Source organism: Glossina fuscipes, unplaced genomic scaffold (assembly GCF_014805625.2).
Source record: "Glossina fuscipes isolate IAEA_lab_2018 unplaced genomic scaffold, Yale_Gfus_2 3, whole genome shotgun sequence".
NCBI lineage: Eukaryota > Metazoa > Arthropoda > Insecta > Diptera > Glossinidae > Glossina > Glossina fuscipes.
The window spans coordinates 4,732,539-4,752,354 of record NW_023998417.1 but is presented as its reverse complement, the minus strand read 5'-3'; the positions used below and the strand labels follow the sequence as shown (position 1 = coordinate 4,752,354).

At 33.6% G+C, this 19,816-nt stretch overlaps 2 protein-coding genes across 5 annotated transcripts in view; both read right to left on the bottom strand.

The window, feature by feature from the left end:
- Positions 1–190: 190 nt before the first annotated feature.
- Positions 191–833, bottom strand: LOC119634929. Its single transcript, XM_038029373.1, has one exon. It carries the CDS (start codon positions 733–735, stop codon positions 319–321), a length of 417 nt encoding a protein of 138 aa, XP_037885301.1. The 5' UTR covers positions 736–833; the 3' UTR covers positions 191–318.
- Positions 748–19,816, bottom strand: part of LOC119634926 — a 117,590-nt gene continuing 98,521 nt past the window's right edge. For 2 of the 4 annotated variants that reach the window (XM_038029361.1, XM_038029363.1), the window contains exons 8-17: positions 17,531–17,585; positions 17,278–17,435; positions 15,280–15,443; positions 9,524–9,605; positions 6,714–6,920; positions 5,824–6,019; positions 4,284–4,429; positions 3,506–3,834; positions 1,367–1,488; positions 748–1,265 (exon numbers count right to left, since the gene is read on the bottom strand). In XM_038029361.1, the coding sequence (XP_037885289.1) occupies positions 766–1,265; positions 1,367–1,488; positions 3,506–3,834; positions 4,284–4,429; positions 5,824–6,019; positions 6,714–6,920; positions 9,524–9,605; positions 15,280–15,443; positions 17,278–17,435; positions 17,531–17,585 (1,959 nt within the window). In that variant the 3' untranslated portion in view covers positions 748–765. The remainder of the gene's footprint in view (positions 1,266–1,366; positions 1,489–3,505; positions 3,835–4,283; positions 4,430–5,823; positions 6,020–6,713; positions 6,921–9,523; positions 9,606–15,279; positions 15,444–17,277; positions 17,436–17,530; positions 17,586–19,816) is intronic. The other 2 variants (XM_038029364.1, XM_038029365.1) reach the window with 1 other exon arrangement.

Here is a 19,816-nt window from a genome sequence, read left to right as displayed (position 1 = left end):
AAAAAAAAAAAAAAAAAAAAAAAAAAAAAAAAAAAAAAAAAAAAAAACTTTATTACTTCTCTTTACTATAAACTGAAGTAATAGGAAGAGACGAGACGGATAGGTGGGAAAAAATGGAAAATAAACATTTAAATAAAAATTGTCTAAATAACGAATCACAGCAGTTGAATTATAAACTAAATAATTCTTCTTTTTTTTTTTGTTTTTTTTTTTTTTGTTTTATATAGACATTTAAATACGCATACACATAAGTATGCATATGTTAGTTGTAACAAAATAACTTTGGATTAATTTCCACATTAATGCGCTTAAGCAGGGCTATTGTTCGTTTGACGGTTCATTATGGCAACTAGCGCCAGTTGGGCTTTCTAAGGGTTGTATATTATTAGTAGCAGCGGTAGTGATAGCCGTTTTACGCAAATGATTGCGCAGCATGACAAGATTACGGTTTGTTGGCAAGCCCGTTGCTGATGATGACGACGATGATGATGTGGCAAAACCGCCAACATTGCTGGCAGCAGCAGAATTATTAGCATTAGAACAGACGGCCGTTGTCGAGCATGGTACATGCGGTAAAGTATTGCAAGCGTTCTCTTCGTCATCTCTTGTCAACGTTAAATAATTACCGGTATTGCTGCAGCCAGCTAAGCCGGCCGAAGCTATTGAGGTGGTAGGCGAAGTGGCTCCGTAATGCGTAGCAGCACTGGTTGGCAGTGAAAAATTCACGCCCAACATTAATTCACGTGCTAATATGGTGGGTAAATGTTAAGTGCTATTTTTCATGGGACCCGACGACAATGAACTGCTGCTAACACCCGAATCACTGGACTTTTCACTTAAACCGCCCCCTCGAGTAAGAGTATCATCAGCGATTAGACTTGCACCTAGCAACGATTTTTTACCGACACGTGTCGTTAAAGCCACGCTGCTGCTTTTAAAAGGATTATCTTTTTGCTTTCTAGCGCTTTCCACACGTTTCATTATCTCACTCGAGCATTTGGTAACAACATCATCTAAACTATTGCTTTCATCTGTCGAAACCCCTAATGTTTGCGTCGGCGTTTGTGATAGCGGCACAGGTGATCCCTCATAGCAACCCGAATCACGTGGAAAATGTCGACGCCCGAATGGTGAGGTACCATGTTTCTTGTTGATATTATTTAAACGAGCCTCATCATTCTCCGAACTAGATCCGGCTATATCACCGTCAGAGCCTGTTTGTGGGAAATTCGTAGCTAAACACACAAAACGAAAATTAGTTTCAGCTGGAAGGAGGGAAAATAGGATCGGTTTCGTGGATAAAAATTTATATCAATTTTGTATATTTGTATTTGTATTATTAAGGGTTTGTTAAGGGTTAACTTACATTCGATATCGTGTAACAGTTGTACAGCTGTTAACAATTTGGCACGATGTTCTGGATTTACAATACCCAAATAATCCAAATCGGCTGGTTCCAATTCTTTAAACAGTTCGAGATCTTCATAACTTTAAAAATAAGAGCAAAAAGAATAGAAATTAAAGCGAAATTTTGAGGTTAAGTTACGCCAACAATTACACAAATCGAATACTTTAACTTAAGTGTAGCTTTTCGTATAATCTGATGACTGCCTTTTTAAACAATAGCAAAAGTTTCTTGAAGTACATCTTAATTATACCAAATGTTATTCAATAAGTCGGGATAAGACGATGATTCTTAACAAAGTATATGTTGTCACAATCAACAATTTTTTAAGCTGAAATAGACACTTTCTTCTTATGTTCCACTTTACTCTAATGCGCACTATACAAAAATTTATAGAGATCAAGAGACCATTTGTAATATGAGAATGAATGTAGAGATGTGCAAGCAGATAGGAAGAACCATATGAACTATTCCAATCTATTCATTAATTTTACGAATCCTTTCATCAAACTTGACATTGAAATGTCGATAGACGATAAAGCGACCTAACAACAAACATTGTTTCCTTTCTCCGCAAATCGCTCTTTATACAAGTTATGCATATACAAGTTTTCTAGGACTGTAGGGCTGTATAAGGCGTCGATTTTCATGCAGGAAAGGAAGGTTGCTGCCAGGATAGCCCTAGTTCCCTGAGTTTCTCACTAGTTATTGTACGATACGTTTCTCAGTAATGTTACCAATGAGACAAAACCAATAGAAGAATATGTCACTTCTCTTAGAGAGACGATCCTTGCTTAACAGCGCGCCCCCCTTCATGTCGCATGACTTGGAATGAAAACCTTGGCCAAAACATAATAATATCTTCAACTATTCGCGCAGCAAATTTTAAAATATTCAGCTTCTGAAATAAACGGACTTGTTATTATAATACTGAATTAAATATTAAGGAGATTTGTAAAATTATATCAAGTATTTATGAGAGAAGACGGCTCCCGAAGGATTAACCTTCACAACTTATTTGTTGGCGACTGAGCCTATGCCTAAACCATCATCTAAAACTCTGGTAGATATATTTTCCTAATTAAATTTATGTTTGCGGAGATGTTGACAATACGGCAATGCGGTCCTCAATAGAATGAAAGTTGAAAAGCATGCTGTCGTGCACGAGAAGAATGCCGTCAGTTAAAGAGATTTCGAGGAGATGCATGTCGATCAAATTGGACTTTTAATCGCCCAAAATTGACGCAATAGATTGGGAATAATCTCAAGGAAACGCAACGTGGACGAACGTTTGCTGCTTCTCGACAATAACAAATATCGTGCAAATTAAGATGCGATTGAGATACAATGATTACGAAGATCAGATCAGATAACCCCAGCAACAAGCAAGGATTTGCTTGTTTGGGTTGCTTTAGTCTGTGATTCACTAATAATATCGAACAAACCATGGTTTTACGTAGCTTCAATCAGCATTTGATTATTACACAGGTGAAGGTAAATCATAAAGCGATTAAAGTTTTCAAGCAGCCGCAAATAATGTTAATCAGTTTTGCTGGGCGATTGCTATTTGATGACAATAGAAATCGAACATGTTGCGTAAAAGCCAAAAAAAAAAAAAAATTCTTTTGAAATATGTAAAGACAACCCATTAATGAACAATAAATAGAAGGCATGCATTAACTCAGTGCTTCGGGAAGTTATATCTATCTTCCATATAGTTGAGTATAAAAAAATTTTAAAATTTATTACTTTGTCCTTTGAACATTGCTTCTCACCTACGTTTTTCTTATTAACATAATTGACAAGAAACAATTTTTGTTATATATTATTATATGTAGTAAAGCAAACACTGTTACTTATCCCAAAGGTCAGGCATTATTGTTATCGTGACACCTATAGTCTGTTAATCATGAACATTATTTGTTTGTTTATTACATTTCCTAGCAAACAATGCATTTCATACAACCACAATGACAATACGAAGTTTTAATTAACAAAGAGAAAAAAAAAAAAGAGAGAAAATAATAATAGTTTTGGTCGTTTGTTTTTCGTGCCTGATCAATGTTTACGCGGACATTAAAACATAAAAGTTACACTCACCCATTCAGTATGAAAACGGATGTGTATTCCTTGAGGCCAATACGCATAAGTAAATCCTCTACTGAATGCGGACCATTGCTAGTCATATGACGCGCGCTACCACCAACACCACCAATAATGCCGCCGCCGCCGCCTACAGTAATACCAACACCTGCACCGGCAATCGACTTACCTACGACTGTAGGTAAACCTTTACTGTGCGAATGTTTTAAACGTTGTTCCGGTATCACTTCAACATTGATGAATTTAAAGTGGCCCAAACGACCGTGACAGCGACCCTTCCATACGCCAGAAGCGTTCATTGACAATACATCGATAATATCACCTTTCTGTGCGCGAATGGCAGAAGTAAAAAAGAGCACAAAAAAAAAAAAAAAAAAGAAACGAGAGAAAAAAAAAACACAAATTTGCTATAAATTATACGAGCAAATGCCAAACGAACAAGTGTATGTCAGCAAGTACGCGAGTGTAAGTGAGTTTAAAAATGTATAGCGAAGAGGAAAATTAAGTTTTTTTTTTTTTTTTTTGTTTTCCACTCTCTCTTTACTTTTTTTAAACAACACAATTCATCATAAACTCAATGATGCCTGACGATGCAAAGTTCAAAGCGTATAATGTGCAAAACCTTAAGAATGCAATTGCTTTGAATTCAAGTAGGATTTAAGTAAAGAGTGAAGGAAGGCGAAGAAGAAGTGTCAGAATGAGAGCGTGAGCGAGAGCGAGAGGAAGAGAGATTGTGTGTGTCATATAATGTGATTTCGTTTACGGTGGAGTTTACCTTAAATTTTAGTGCGTCTTTGTCATACGGGTTTGGCATGCTGTCAACGAGAGCCTTCGCTTTGCATATTGATGCTGCCAACGAGGCACGATCATCGGTGGATATGGAGCTTTGTGGACTTCCTGGACGTACTAAAGCCTGAGTGCCTGAAATAATGTTGAAAATTTAATTTGTTTTTTTTTTTTTTTTTTTTTTTCCTTCTTATTTTAAGAAACATGCTTGAAAAATTTTTTCGAATATTTTTTAATTAATTTTGTGCAATAAACAGGAGAAGAAAAAAAAAAAAAAGATGAAAAAAGAACTAATTTTCATCAATTTTGCAAAAAACAAAAAAACTAAAGGGAAAGTTAAAGGCATTTTTGTTTTTTTTTTTCTTCTTCTTCTTTTTTTGGTTGTCGCACAAACTTAACTATTATTATTGCTGTTGTTGTTGCATTGTTGTTTTAGGGGATTTTTCATAGAAAATACTTGAAACAAACTTTTGTTCATTAATCGAGTTTTACAAAGAGCAGCAAACAAACAACTGCTTACATACCAAAAATATTTCTGAAACTCGTTCTAACCCTAAGTAAAACAGGCTAAAGAGCAAAAAAAAAAAAAAAAAAAAAATACGCTACTCTTCGAAAGTCTAGATAGTTCTACATTAACATTACAAAAGTGTACGAATGTACATAATGCATAAACACACATATGAATTTTAAGATTTGCAAAAACAGGGCTCGCGCGTGTGTGTGTAAGCGTGTTTTATGCAGAAGGACCTTTATGTATATTTAGGAAAATAAGCAGAGGTTTTCCGGTTTCATATTCAGCAAACTGTGTGATATGCAGAATATTACAAAAGAACAACAACAATAGCAACAAGTAAATGTTTCTGTATGTTTGCAACAGACAAATACGCTTGCAAGTATTTTGTTGATTACATACGCTATTGATGTTTTTTAGAAGGAGATGCATGGTCATGTGACGGCGTTAGTGGCAGTAGCATTAGTAGTAGTAGTATTGGGTGTAGAGAGTTGATAACATTCCGGAAGCATATTAAAAATTCATTAAGTTTTCAAAATTTCCACAGTTTAACCAAAAACCCAGTTAAAACAACACTGCAACAACAGCAACCAACAGGCGTATTACGCTATGCGGTCCAAGCACCCAAACAATTCAAATCCTCTCAACTAAAACCTACCACTTACTTATACATGTAAAAAGTTTTATGCATTGCATACAACACCTATTACTGTTAATAGACCAATATGCTGTTATTATGATTGTTGCTATTGTTGTTGTTGTTGTTTTTATTGTTTCAACAACAGTTTATTTTCCGGTTTTTTTGTTGTTAACGCCACAAAGAGCAATAACAGCAATTGCAACAACAACAACAACAACAAGAACGACAACAACAATAGCAACAATGAAAAAAAAAAGAAAAGCCAAAAAAACAAGTATGGAGCAACACATAAGCGACCAACAAACAAACCAAAGCAATTTATCCAATAAAGCAGCAAATAAAAAAAAAATGAAAGAAACAAGTAAAACAACTACTTACTCGAACCGGAAGCACTGGGTAAACTTTCGACGGAACTTGCCGAACATGCAAAAGCCTGATCGCTCATACTGCCGCGGTCGGTATTATCTTGGGAATTACTGAAATCCCTTGAAGTATCCTTTGTGGCAACAAAGTTTCGCACGCCGTTCTCATTAAATGCACCGATTTCCTTTGGTGAATTTCGCATTTCATTCGTCTGCTCGTATTCGGCCCCGTCATCACCACAGACCACCCAAATATAACATCATTGTAGCCATCCAAGCGTTTATACATACAGGGGCGAAGGGTAAGAAGGGGGCCCGGAGGCGGCGGGGGCCGCGGGGAGTGTTGATAAGCAGAGTGTAGAGCACAAGCGACCAGAGAGGTATACACGATGGTTGCAATATATCGTTGTGTTATTTTAATGAAATAGGAAAAGTTTTGTTGTTTTTGCCCGAGCACAATATAACACAAGAATTCATTAAAGACAGTCAGCAAGCAGGCGAGCAAGCAGGCGAGCAAGCAAGCAAGCAAGCAAGCAAGCCAGCGAGCAGCACGAAAAGCAGCAGCATCAACAACAGCAGCAAGTCATTCATTCAGATGTAACGATGATGCATGAAACACATAGTGGTTGGTTATAAAGTTAAAAATAACAGCATAACGCACCAGCAGCAGCAAGAGCAACACCATGCAGTTGCAGTTTTTATTATTTTTTTTTTTGTTTTTGTTTTTTGTTAGATTTCGTTTTTGGTTTTTTTTTTTTTTTTTTTTTTTTTTTGCGTTTATCGTAATTGAAAAAAAAGTTTTGAAAAAGAAAAAGAACAAGAAACACACCCAAGAGTTTACATTTAATATGACACGGAAAGATGTTCAAGTCCAGGCAACGTTAGTTTGCCTGTCAGTGCACTTACATGATGTATGGTAGCTTTTTGACTGATTGTGTTGGCTTTGTTGGTAAGAGCTGAGCATTTTTTTGATTTTAATGCCAGGCTGGGTGGCAATCCACGCGTGGCTGCTATGTCCTCATAATCGGAAGACGGGCTGGGTGACAGTGAGGGTGATTCACCGACACCACCACTTAAGGTACGATAGCGAGCTGTACAATTGTTGGTACCAATCTGTAAAATACAAATGAACAATAACAACAAACGTACCCGTAAACGCAGATTTGCTCAACTCACAGAAAAGGAAAATAAAAAAAAAAAACGACAAGAAAAAGGGAAAAACATCAACGCATTTATCTGTTGTGACATTCCGATTTTAACGTTCTGTCAAAATGTTAGCCGGCGCGCAATGCAAACACACAAACAAGAAACTTTATTCTTCATTCTCTCAAATAAATCTCATGTCACACCATATTATCATATCAGAGAAGCGGAAAGAAAAAGTATCCAACTCTTAGAGCTTTCTTACCATGTCTGTCTATCTGTCCGCGCGTCTACGTCTGCCTGCCTGCTTGCCTGCCTGCCTGCTTAACTGTTTGTGTTCCATTGGCTGCTTCTTTTGCTTTTATTAATGCCAAATACGCAGTGCGCATTAAATCGGATTAATGTCAAACAGTGATTTAAAATACACACACACATACATACACACACACACACATATATAAGTATGCATGCAATCCATAGAAACACGTAATCACGGGAAGAAAAGCACAGAACAGAAAACTTTTCTTACAATAATAATAGAAAATTGGAAAAAATGGCCAGAATCACATCCGCTATAAACAACAAAAGCATATAGCAGAGCAAATGTATGAAAAACTTTTGTTTTGTGCTACTATTACCGCCATTTTTGCTGGTGATAATGGACAAGGTGCGGCCAATGACTAAATTTCCCTCTGCTACTTCTGCTCTTGCCGCTTGATTATATTGAAAGAAAAATATTGCTGCAATAACAAAAGTTTGTTGCTTCAATATTTTCATTTTCTTATTTCTTGTGAGTGTGTGTGTGTGTGTGTGCGTGTGTTCGTTTGTGTGCACTAATGTTGTTGCTGTTACCGTTTTGTTTGCTAAAGTGCACTTAATCAATTTGGTGTGAAAAGTTGTCGACAAAAAGCGGACAGTCGGACAGACATACATAAAGACAGTCGCTGATAGACTGAAACGGCCGAACGAGCAGAAGGAAAATGAAAATAGGATTACTTATCACAAAATTTTCAGATTATTTGCACTTGTGCCGCATCAACACCTAAACTCGCTCTTAAGTGTTGATAAATTGTTATAAATCAATGTAAAGTCACGCGGTGCTAAGATTTTTTTTCACATTTCTTTAGAGAAATTTTAAAATAAATTAGGAACTAACTAAATGGGGCAAACGCTCAAGAGCGGCCATGTAATTTTCAATACTCTGTTACATGACGCTATAACAAGAAATATTTAAACATTACTTTTAATAGTCGTATAAATTACGTTCACTTTGTAAAAATTATTGTCACTGATGTAAAATGCCGTCAAGCATTTCGCTGGTCTTTTGCTTTCAGTATTAACAAACGGTTAAGATATGTCTACAGCAAAGATTAAGTCAAAAATCTGGCCCATGTTTATTGGCTAATCTTAAACCTAAAGCCATGATTTCAACACCCGGTCTACCATGCGTACAAGTCCTTGCAAATTCAATTCTCTCGCAAACAAAAATTACAAACTTCTAGCGTGTACAATGTTTGATCGCAATCTAAATTGAAATCTGCAACAAATAAGAAGAACAAGACCGAATATGTCAAAGAATTGACATATTGAACGGGAAAAGAATATGGAATTTGAGTACGCTAGACAGCGCCTTCTCTGGTTATTCTTCACTTTTCATTATACTATATATAGGACTACACCTTGTCATACCCAATTAACTTATGTACAGTGCATAACTTCCGTCAACTTACTTATGTTGAGCGCGATACATGAAAAGTTGAGGAACGGGAAAGAAGAAAATTAAATTATATTTTAAGAATAGTCGAAAGACTGGGCATGAGCTACCTAAGCGGCATGAAAGTAGAAAACTCGCAGTAAATTATGAAAGCAGTTTGCGAAATTTCGTTAAGAAACTTGCCAAGATTCGCATGATTTCTATTTTTCAGTCATATTGGCTAACGTAGAAGTCCAACATGCTCAACATAATCCAACATTATCCAACGTCAACCTTCAAAATCGGTAATCATTAAATGACATATCGACGCATGTAAATGTTTTGCTTGAGAATTTTTACTCCACCTTCGCTATGTGTTTATACCTCAACATAAACATTCAACTTTTGAATAAATAATGGCCTCGAATAAAAAGCAAAAATGAATTCATAATCAAGTTATTTCGAGATTTTAATCTTGAAGATACTTTTCACTTTAGTCTTCTTAATGTGCACCTGTCATTACAAGGACATGTATTATTATTATTATTGTTATGCTCAATTCCTTCAATCGTTCAGCAAGAGTCTTAGTCTACGTCCTCATGCATTTTCCAATGTGTTTTCAATGAAATAATATATAAAGTCGTAGGAGGCCGGCCCATAAAGCAATATAATTACGTAACGTTCTCTTCACTAATAAATTTAACGCAATATATATTTTCTTTTTGTTTTATAATTCAAAATTTTGCGATTATTGAAATATTTTAAGCTTCTAAATAAAATCCTACAGCGATATGCTTTGGTGACAAAAACAAAAAATCTTCTATTATGGAATATAAATTTAGAAATTAGTTTTAAATAGAACTTATGAAAAAACACTTACCGATACCGTACTTAGGCGGGAGGTAACACTTTGAAGGTCTGATATGGAACCAGCATAATCACCACTTTCACGATCATGAGAACTGAAAAAAAGTGGGGGAAAAAATCACAATTCATATAAAGTCTTATATAATTTAATAATTCAAATATATCATAAAATAGTATTAAAATAAATTCTCGGCGAGCTCAATTCAATGGCCAAGGATTCAAATCTCAAATGCGTTAGAGTTTTCAGAAAACGGACAGCCTTAGTCTAGAAGAGGCAGTGCTTTAAGATTTTAACTCAAGAAATTTTATTTCTCTGAGTAATTTTAATAATCATAATAACAATAACAATATTAGATTACAAAAAAAAAAAATAAAAAAAAATAAAAAAATAAAGAATAAAAGGAATTGAAATTTTTATTAAATTTAAATAGAATAACAATTTGAACCTTTTCGCTTATAGCGAGCAAGAGGTAACATTTCATATGATGATCTCGTTTACCTTCCTTTTTCTCTCTCTTTTTATTTTTTCTTTTATAGGTACTTTTCACTTCAACAGTTCTAAATAATCTCTATTTGTACACTTTTTGTAATATTTGTTTTCTAAAGAACCATACATCGCTGGTTAAATGTATCAAAGGATTAACTGGAGATTTCAATAATCTCTAAAAATTACTTTAGAAATTCAAGTGAAAATGAAAATATTTTATATAATAACAATTATACACACACACACACCATATACCATATACCATAGTCAACCACACACACACACACACACACACACACACACACACACACACACACACAATTGCTATTGTATACGTTATCTATTGCAAACAGTTGGGGTTTTGACCACTTAATATTTTCAATCTCTCTCAATAAGTATTCTCGTCGCAAGTGTTTGGCTTGCTCCAAAAAGTATACTATAATAACGTTTAAAAAAAAAAAAAAAACATAAAACAGATACAATAGCGAAACTAATAATAATAAGGAAAAAAGCATTGGAAAAGTCATCAATTTGAACTTACTACACATATGTGCTCAATGCGTTACATATCTATATGTACATACATACACGCAAGATATGTATATATATAGAGAGAGAGAGACAGATAGAGGGAGAGAGAGAAATACACGTGCATATATTTATATTTACATGAATGGGTAGATTGTTATATATATAAAAAGAAAACTAATGAGATACTGACATGACTTTGGCAAAGAATTTAAGGGTTTCAACAATCACTAGTCGAGACGAGTCTAGAAAATGTTAAAATTTTCTACCCATATACACATACCTACAAATTCCTACATATTATACGTATACATTTTAATGGTATATGGTACATATATGTATACGTATATATATATATATACATATATATATATATGCATTAATATGTTTATATATTATATTGAAGGTGTGCAGAATAGTGTTTGCTTATTGTAAAGTAAAAGTTTATTTGTTTTGTGGTGTTTGATAATGGCGTTGCGGTGGACAGAGGTTTTCAGTAGTGGTCATTGTTGGGCACGTACGCATTCCGACTGACACAGTCCGAGTGAGTCAGAGTAAATATTTAATACACTAATATGATGCACACGTACACATATGCACGCATACGCAAGCCACACAACCATTTGAATTTAAAATACTTTAAGCTTTCTATGAAACTCATGTCCAGCATACGAACATTTCTACCGAGTCTAAGCATCCCTACCTATATGTGCAAATGTTTAAATTTATGATTGTGCTTGTAAATTTACATACATCCTGTATACGTAAACACATTCATGCATACACTAACATGAAATGTATAAATGTATATATATATATATATATATATACATATGTAAATGTGCGTGTGCATCTCTGAATACATATGGTACTAGAAGAAATCGTTCTCAATATCAATAATTACAAAATACTTATATAAAATATGTTTGAATTTTTAAATTTTAATTTAATTTTCATTTTCATTAAAAATCTTATTTAGTTGCATTTTAGAAAAATGTTTTCCTAATTGAATTGTTATTACAAGCTAACAAAACAGCTTTGCTGAAATCACAAAACATAAAAATTAGAAAAATGCATAACTCATTCAGGAGAGCAATTTTTCATTTTAAATAAAGTAAGGATGAATGAAGTGAAGGATGCATGTGTGTAAACATATGAACAATATTCGTTTTTTTTTTTTTTGTGCAATTTTTTTTTTTGGCAAACCAAATTGAAAATTTCATTTTTAATTAAAATCATTTCAAAAAAATTTCATCACGAATTCTGTAACGAAAATCCAAGTCCAAATTACTATACAAATTCCTTATCGATTCCCTTGCGATTCTCCTAGTTATTGGTACTCTCCAAAACACTAAAGTAGAAATTGAAAAAATTATTTTGCTCTTATTCCCGAGCGACGAAGTTTGAAAACTTGGTATAATCTTGAGTCCAAATTTCAAAAATGTTTAATATACAATATCTCTTAAGAACAGACAGATGTTGGTTGGTCGTTCACTGCTTATATCAATTGTTGATTATTTACGCTTTAAATTTGTACTTTTAGTGTCTTCCAGTTTTCAAGTTCACATCAGCCTTAAAAAAAAAATTTTGGGAGAAAAGATTTAAATATTTTGAATCTGAAACTTAACTTCGTATCAACTCCGAATAAAATGCTTAAGAGAAATTCGATCTTTGAATGCCTGAGTTCAATCCTTTTATGTAAAGATTTTATAATATCTTAGGTTTTTTCGCTGGCTTAGAAATTTGTTATGATATTTGTTTGCCAGATCAAATCATTATATCATTTTCGAATACAGATGGCATATAAGCCATTTAGTGAATAAAGTCTCATATGACCTAAAAACCTTATGCAAGAATGCTTCGTTTTATAGTTTCTAAAAAATAGTGAAAAAATCACCCGATATATATAATTTGAAGGAGATTTTCTTTAACAGAAACGTACAACTGCGCTTAAAGAATGAGAAAAGAGCCTTAAAATATGAAACAAACCCTTGATATGATAATCACAAGACAGGGACACAGAGAGGAACATGTGAAGCTAGATATCGTTTTAAGCATAAATTCGTCGTTTTTAAGCATCAATTTCGTATTTCTCGGAGTGTGCCTTCAACGCGTAAAGTAAATGTAATGTATATTCCTATGAAAAGCGTGGGAATAAAAAAAAAGACAATTAAACTTTAATCGTTAGACAAATTCTCGAAGACCCCCGATTTCCAGAACTATTTACATTTATCGAGCGGTACGATTTCCTTCCAATTAAAATAACATAAGTATGCTTAGAATTTCCAAAACAGAAATCGATTGATTTCAAGTCCATAAAAACATACTATTATTCCCCATGCTATTGCATCGTTATTGGGAAACCCTTCTCAGGGGAAAAATTGATATCTGTTCAAATTAAAAATTCCTCACTTGGGCAACTTCTAAGATGTCAAATAGATTTTTTTTTTGTCAAATTTATAAATTAACAGTCGCACGTGTTGTCAGAGTTTGTGCGTTGACAATCAAAGACGCAGCCATCTTGAAGCTGAGAATTTTTCAGAAATTTTTAAATCTAGTCATATAAATCAAGAACAAACGCAAAAACTATATAATTTTAATGCAATCTTCAAAGAAAATCATAATTTTGTTGCACATATAACTATACGCGTAGAAAATAATTGCAATGCTGTCATCTAACAATGAAAATTCTGGCAGTCATGCGGCTCAACAAGGGCCATCGGATCAGCCAAGCGGCAGCCAGATACAAGTCGATGCTTTAAGCGAAGAGAGAGCTGGAATTAGTGCAGGCGCTTCCCTAAGTGTCAACAATTCGAGTAGCTCTAATGCCAGAGTTGGAGATGGAAAAGAGTCAACAGGTACAAAATCGCGTGCGCGACCACCAATCGACACACTTGAAGAACGTATAGTGGCCGTATTGCGTTGTGAGATTTGCTTCGATTTACGTAGAACCTCAATGTATCTATGCAAAGAGGGTCACTCAATATGCGCTCCCTGTCTTACAGACCTATCGGCCGAAGCCCGAATATATCGTGTGCCGCCTAAATGCCTATGCTGCGAAACGGATATATCTGTTACGGTACGAAACATCGCTGTTGAGAAAGCAATACAGGAGCTATCAAGTGATTGTCAATATTGCAATGAAAAATTGCCTTATAAGTTATTGGATAATCATGAGCGTTACGAATGCAACGCATATCCGATAATGTGTAAAAATGGCCGCTTTGGATGCAATTGGCAGGGGCCACGTAATCAACTCACTGAGCATGAATCTAATTGCGAGCTGTTACGTAGAACATGTCAGGATATTGTTACAAACTTGGAAACATTAGAATCGAAACACGAGGCACAAAGGAACTTATTCAGGAATGTTGCTGACTTATTAAATTACGAGATGATAGCATTTACAGATTTGCAATTCAGACCCTGTTATATCGAGAATGATCTTTTTTATGAGACGAAAGTATTTCTTGTCTTTGGCAGAATATGGATGGTGCGGGCAAGAATTGATTTTCGTGACGATCCCAATCGCTCCGGTATAAATTCCATTCTCTATCAATTGATATTAAGGACCGAAACTGATATATCGCTGCAAATACAATTCGTCGCACTTAAAGGTCCCTACTCCAATTTTCAGATTTCTCCGCAAATATATAAATATGACTTTAATGCTAATAACCTTGAAAGCAATTATGGCATTTTACCTTTGGAGGACGGCAACGACTACGCTCAATTCATGGCTAGCAGAGATATTAACTTTCGTATTGCGATGTTCTTATCAAACTAATAAAAAAAAAAAACAAAAAAAAAAAACTTTCAATTATTTGAATTTCTTTTTTTTCTTAAAGAAAGAATTATATGCTTTGAAAACTCTGACTAGTTTTCTAAAAAATTAAAAAATATTTTCGAAATAATAAAATGCTGTTTTGCAAATGTAACTGAAAAACAAAGCATTTTTTCCTTAATTCTTTACGAATTTTTTTCTTTTAAATTATGCTCGAGCAGTGCCCGGAAAACTTTTATATCCATCACGGTTATCCGTGACTTAACTAAAAAAAAAAAAAAAAAAAAAAAAAACGAAAAAATAAATATACATAATTACTCCATAAGGTGGTGTATAATTTAATGGACCAGTGAAGAAGTAGAAATTTTTACGTCTATATATGTAGCTTATGCGTAATGAGTAAAAAACACGGAAACTGAAGATGTTTTTAGTTTTTGCTGAATTGTAACAAAATCGAGCTTTCTTTCTGAAGACATTGACAATGGGCATGGCAAAATGGAACATATACGATAATGGACTGTGAAAAAATTATAATCCAAGATAGATAAAATGGTGGAGCCAGGTTTTTATTGGCACGTGAGGCAATGTTAAATGTCTGTTGGTTTTGGAATGCAAGCATACATAAATCGTGAACTGCTCCAACCTGGCCATGCAATTTGCTTTCTACTGCCAACTGGTAATTCGATTAAAGTGTGCAACATATGTAAGAAGGAATTGTATCCTGTATTGTCTTCTCGCAAGACACAACCTGCCTAGGAATTTTTGATGTATAAATTCGAATCAAATTTTTTTTTTGTTTTCTTTGAGAGAGAAAAATGATAAAAAGACTATCAAACAAAATGCTATAAGTTTCGCTTAGTTATGTTTTCATTTAAAGTATAAAAAAAAAAAAAAAAAAAAAAAACGAAATTTTTCCTTGATCTTGTTATTAACTTATGTATTATTTATTAATTTGGTTTTGCATACATACCGTGCATGTGTTAGTGGTATTATTGTCGGTGGATTTGGTGGCTGTTGAGGTACAATAAGTCCACGCCTAGGTGGTCCTCGTTGCGGCAAAGATATATCACCAGCTGATCTTAAAGAAATCACTCCCGTACTTTCACGATTCGAAGTGAAACGTACACGACCACCCTTTTAAAAGCAAAAAGAGACAAAAGAAGAAGAAGAAGAAGAAGAAAAAAAAAAAATGTGAAAAATAATTCATTTTTTGGAAAATTACTTAGTTTTATCTTAAAACAACGTAAAATAAATTTTAGATCTTTTTTTAGTTTGTCTTTTTTTTTTTTGTTTTTTTGTGTTAGGGAAATTTTAAACCCTCGAGATATTAGCGCATTACTTTACTTAAATACGTTTGGCGCCCTAAGAAGCATTCATTCAGTAAAATAACATTAACATTATTTACATTAATGGGAACAATTCCAACCAGCGAACTATAGGAAATAAGAAAGAAAAACCGGAAAAATGAGGAAACATTTTATACTCTTATGTCACATATTAACAAATATCAACAAAATGAGAGTGGCTCCGTTTTCCACGAGGAAAGCAAAAAAAAAAAATTGGAATTTGCCAAAAAATACTTGAAAAAGACAAACAAACATACATGTAAACATATAGACACGGTTTACATTTTCATACATTCCTAAGCAAGTACTTAAGTCACTCGTGAAGACATCAGTAGAGAGCAAGCAGTGATGTCGGCGGCACAAGCAAGCAGACAAATAGGGTAAACAACCAAAAAAAAAGAAAAAGAAAACATCGAAGACGACATCGTTACATATGAAAACTCGTCAGGAGACGATGACGACGATAACGACGTTGAACGAAAAAATGGGCTGACTGGTTGGTTTTTCTTATTTGTGCTTGCTTGCTTGCTTCCTTGCTTGCTTGCTTGCTTACTGGCATTAAAGTCAATTGTGTAGGAAGAGTTATTGCAACCATATATATATACACACACACACACACTTAAAAAAAAAAATCCATCTACTCCCGCCCATCTACTCCTACTTGCTTCAACATATTTGCCAAAAATTTTATATGATAGCATAACAGTTAAATGCGGTTCAATTGCTTTACACACATTTCGTTAAATTGTGTAAGTGCATGATGTGGTGTGTATAAATATATACGGTTTGTGTTCATACGTCTCATTTGACAGAAATAAAGAAAACAGAGGAAATCATAAAAATCCATTTTAATTTTTATAGTACATGCAGTAAAAATGAAAAAAAAAAAAATTCATTTTTTTTTTTTTTGTTTTTTTTTTATTCCCCCACAAAATGTAAGAATATCGAGAATATATATATATATATATATATATATATATATATATATAGTTCGCCTCATTCCTATTGAATCTTTTTAAAAAGCTGACGCCTGTTGTTATATATGTGTATGTTTTTTTCGATTTTTAATGAATTTTATTTCATTGAATTGCAATAAATGGAATCAAATGAAAAATTGTCGAAAAGAAGAGGGGAGGGGGGATGGAGTGGAAAAAAAAAAAAACTTCATTAATAATGTCAACGAAAGTAATGTACATACATATGAACGAGCAAATGAATGAAAAATAAATGAATGACTGCGGGAATATCGGTTTTTGTTTTTTTTTTTTCTGTCATTATAAATATTTAGTTTATGGTTATTGCGGCGACATCATAACGTTATAGAAAAACGCAAATCAGTTTATTATACGCAGTTGTCAAATGCAAAATGCAAAAATTTAAAATTAAAATTATATAATTTTTTTTTTTTTTTTTTTTTATTTTCCTTCTACGAAAATGTGTGTGTGTGTTGGAAAATAAACACAATGTTCAGTGCAGATAGTATGTATTTTATTTATATTTTTCTAAATGAGTTCAAAACAAAATGTTTTTTTTTTTTTTTTTTTTTTTTTTTGTATAACGCATTAATTAATTTCATTTTTTTTTTTTTTTTGTTGCTACACAAATTTTTATATGATAATTACCTGTATTGTGGCAGCTGGTCCACAATTCATGCCAGACATTAGAAAGTCATCGGGATCACTTTCATAGGGTGGCTCATCGTACCAATGACCCTGAGGATGTATACCACTAACCGCGTAATGCGGTCCTCGTATAGCATCGTCGTACATATAAGTATCGTCTATATTAGAAAAAAATAAAAAATCGATGATAGCTTAGTTTACATACCAGATAGATAAGGGAAGAAAAACGGAAAGCAGATTGAGAAAAACTTACCAATTTTGCCTTCACGGCTCATTTGTAATAAACCCTGGCGTATGTCGCGTAGAATCTATTAAAAAAAAAAAATATTGAAAAAAAATTCATTACAAGCTTAGCGTTACTCGCAAAATCTTTGAAATTGTGTATCAATAAAAACGGCGGCGACGTATTAGTAACAAAAACAGATGTCAGAAAAGCAAAGTGTTTAACGATCAAAGTTAAAAATTTATCAAAGCATTTATCTAGAATGACGTTTCGGTGATTTCTTCTAAAAAACTATGAGACGCGAACTTAATGAGATTTTTTTAGAAATTCACTGCATAGGATCGAAGAGAACAATAATCATTTCGTTTTGCTTTATACATGTTGTGCTTTGAAAAACTCTTGATCAAGCTTAGTCGGATATGTACAGAGATCCTTCTGGATATATTCTTTTTTATTACTAGGAATATACCTCCTTTACGCCTAACAAGCTAGGAATCAGGGAAAAGAGATAGAAAATAGCTGAAGGCTAATAGGTGTAAGCATCGTGGCTTTGCCGTGTGGATATCTCACAATAGCTATAACCAAGGTGAGGTTTGAGCATGTCAACACTGTCTTGGCAGCTGTTATAAGACGCAATATGAAATCTGGCATTGATAAATGGAATCACAGCTCTTGCGGTCACAATAGGAATTTATCTATTTATCCTTGACGAAAATTTAGCATAAGCATGGTGAACATGAAATGGGGCTTCGAAACAAGACTTGTATCTTTCTCCGACCATTAATTTTATTATCTATTGTTGTTTCATTGGCTATTCAATTTACATCGATTATGAAACGTTTGTCAATATTCATATTAAGTTCACTCAGTTCATCGAATTATTAGTCCGTTTAGCAGTACAGTTTTACTGATATATTTTATATTTCCCAGAATTAATCGCTTCGCAATAATTGCGCTAATCGAAGTTTTAAGATGAAAGTCTTATTATTATTCATACTTGCAGACGGAGAGAGACCCTCTTAATATAATGTTTACTTGTGGTAGAGACAATCTTCCCATATACTAATCATATGGCCATAAATTCATTTTTCTGCCACTATTTGTCCTTATTTGATTTTTAATATTTTAGGTGGCAGTTGCAGTGATCGATATCTCGTAAAGCATCGATCAAAAAATTACATAATTACACTGTTTTTTGCTTGGTTCGTTCAGTTTTGAAGTACAGGGTTTTATAGGGTGTATTCGGTTATTCTTTGATATAAGCAGAAATGCAAGCCTGTTGGTTGAAATTCTAAATCGTATTTAAAGTGCCAATACTGTGACAGCCTGTGCCGCATTTCTTCCTCTTTACTGTTTGATATCTGCATATAGTAAAATGTAAAAGGACTTGCTCGGCAATTTATTATAAAAATTTTCTAAAAAAACGTAATAAAATTGTTATTAAAGCGCCATTGAACAAAGCAATTGAAAGTTGAATAGATATAGAAAATCATTTTCTGCTGCTACCAAATTCATTGTATTAAAAAATGTAAACAATGAATTTTATGACTTTTCTCTACTTTTGGTTTCGCGAAGCTAATCAGTTTGGCAAGTGGAAGGCGGCATTCCTATCTCAAGTGATGTCATCGCAAAATACTAAAGCTTCAAATTTATTGCCTTGAAGAGAAATTTATGAACGGGTGTCCGGCCAAGAGACAGACTTAAACCCCTTATTGTAATAAACGAGTTTCTGAATGTTCCATGCATCCATCTAAACTCAATACATCCTTAGCATAACCGATGGAGAATGTAAACAGAATACTGATGTATTTACTTTAAGTTGCTATTTTGCTATTTTATTATGAATGAATTGATAGATTGATTGGAATCTTTACATGCGACCGATTGAAGCATAAAACCTTAACTTATTTTTATTAGTTTTCCTTTCCTGGAAATTATACAACGAAGTTACCGCTACTATGCCTTATCGCGTATCATATGAAATCGTCTCAGTCTTCATATGAAATGATAGTAGCGAACAAGCAAAAGAAAAAAAAAAAAAAAAAACAGAAATTTTACCGTTTTACTTAAGGCAGATCGTTTATGTGACTGCTTGAAGGCATTTTCTGATTCTAGTTTGTTTATAGCGCTCTGCATGCACTTTACGTACATTTGAATTTTCTAAAAAAAAAAAAAATATTTTAAAATAGTGCTTTTATGTTTATATCGTCTCTCGTAACGTAACGTAAACTTATTATATTCCTTTATAAGCATTGTATGGTTGTTTAAATTGAATTTTCACAATATCAACAACTTAAGTCTTTAAATTAAAAGTTT

Bases quoted from the DNA above. Each gene is read 5' to 3' on its own strand.
- LOC119634929 (XM_038029373.1), bottom strand. From the start codon at position 735: ATGTTGGGCGTGAATTTTTCACTGCCAACCAGTGCTGCTACGCATTAC.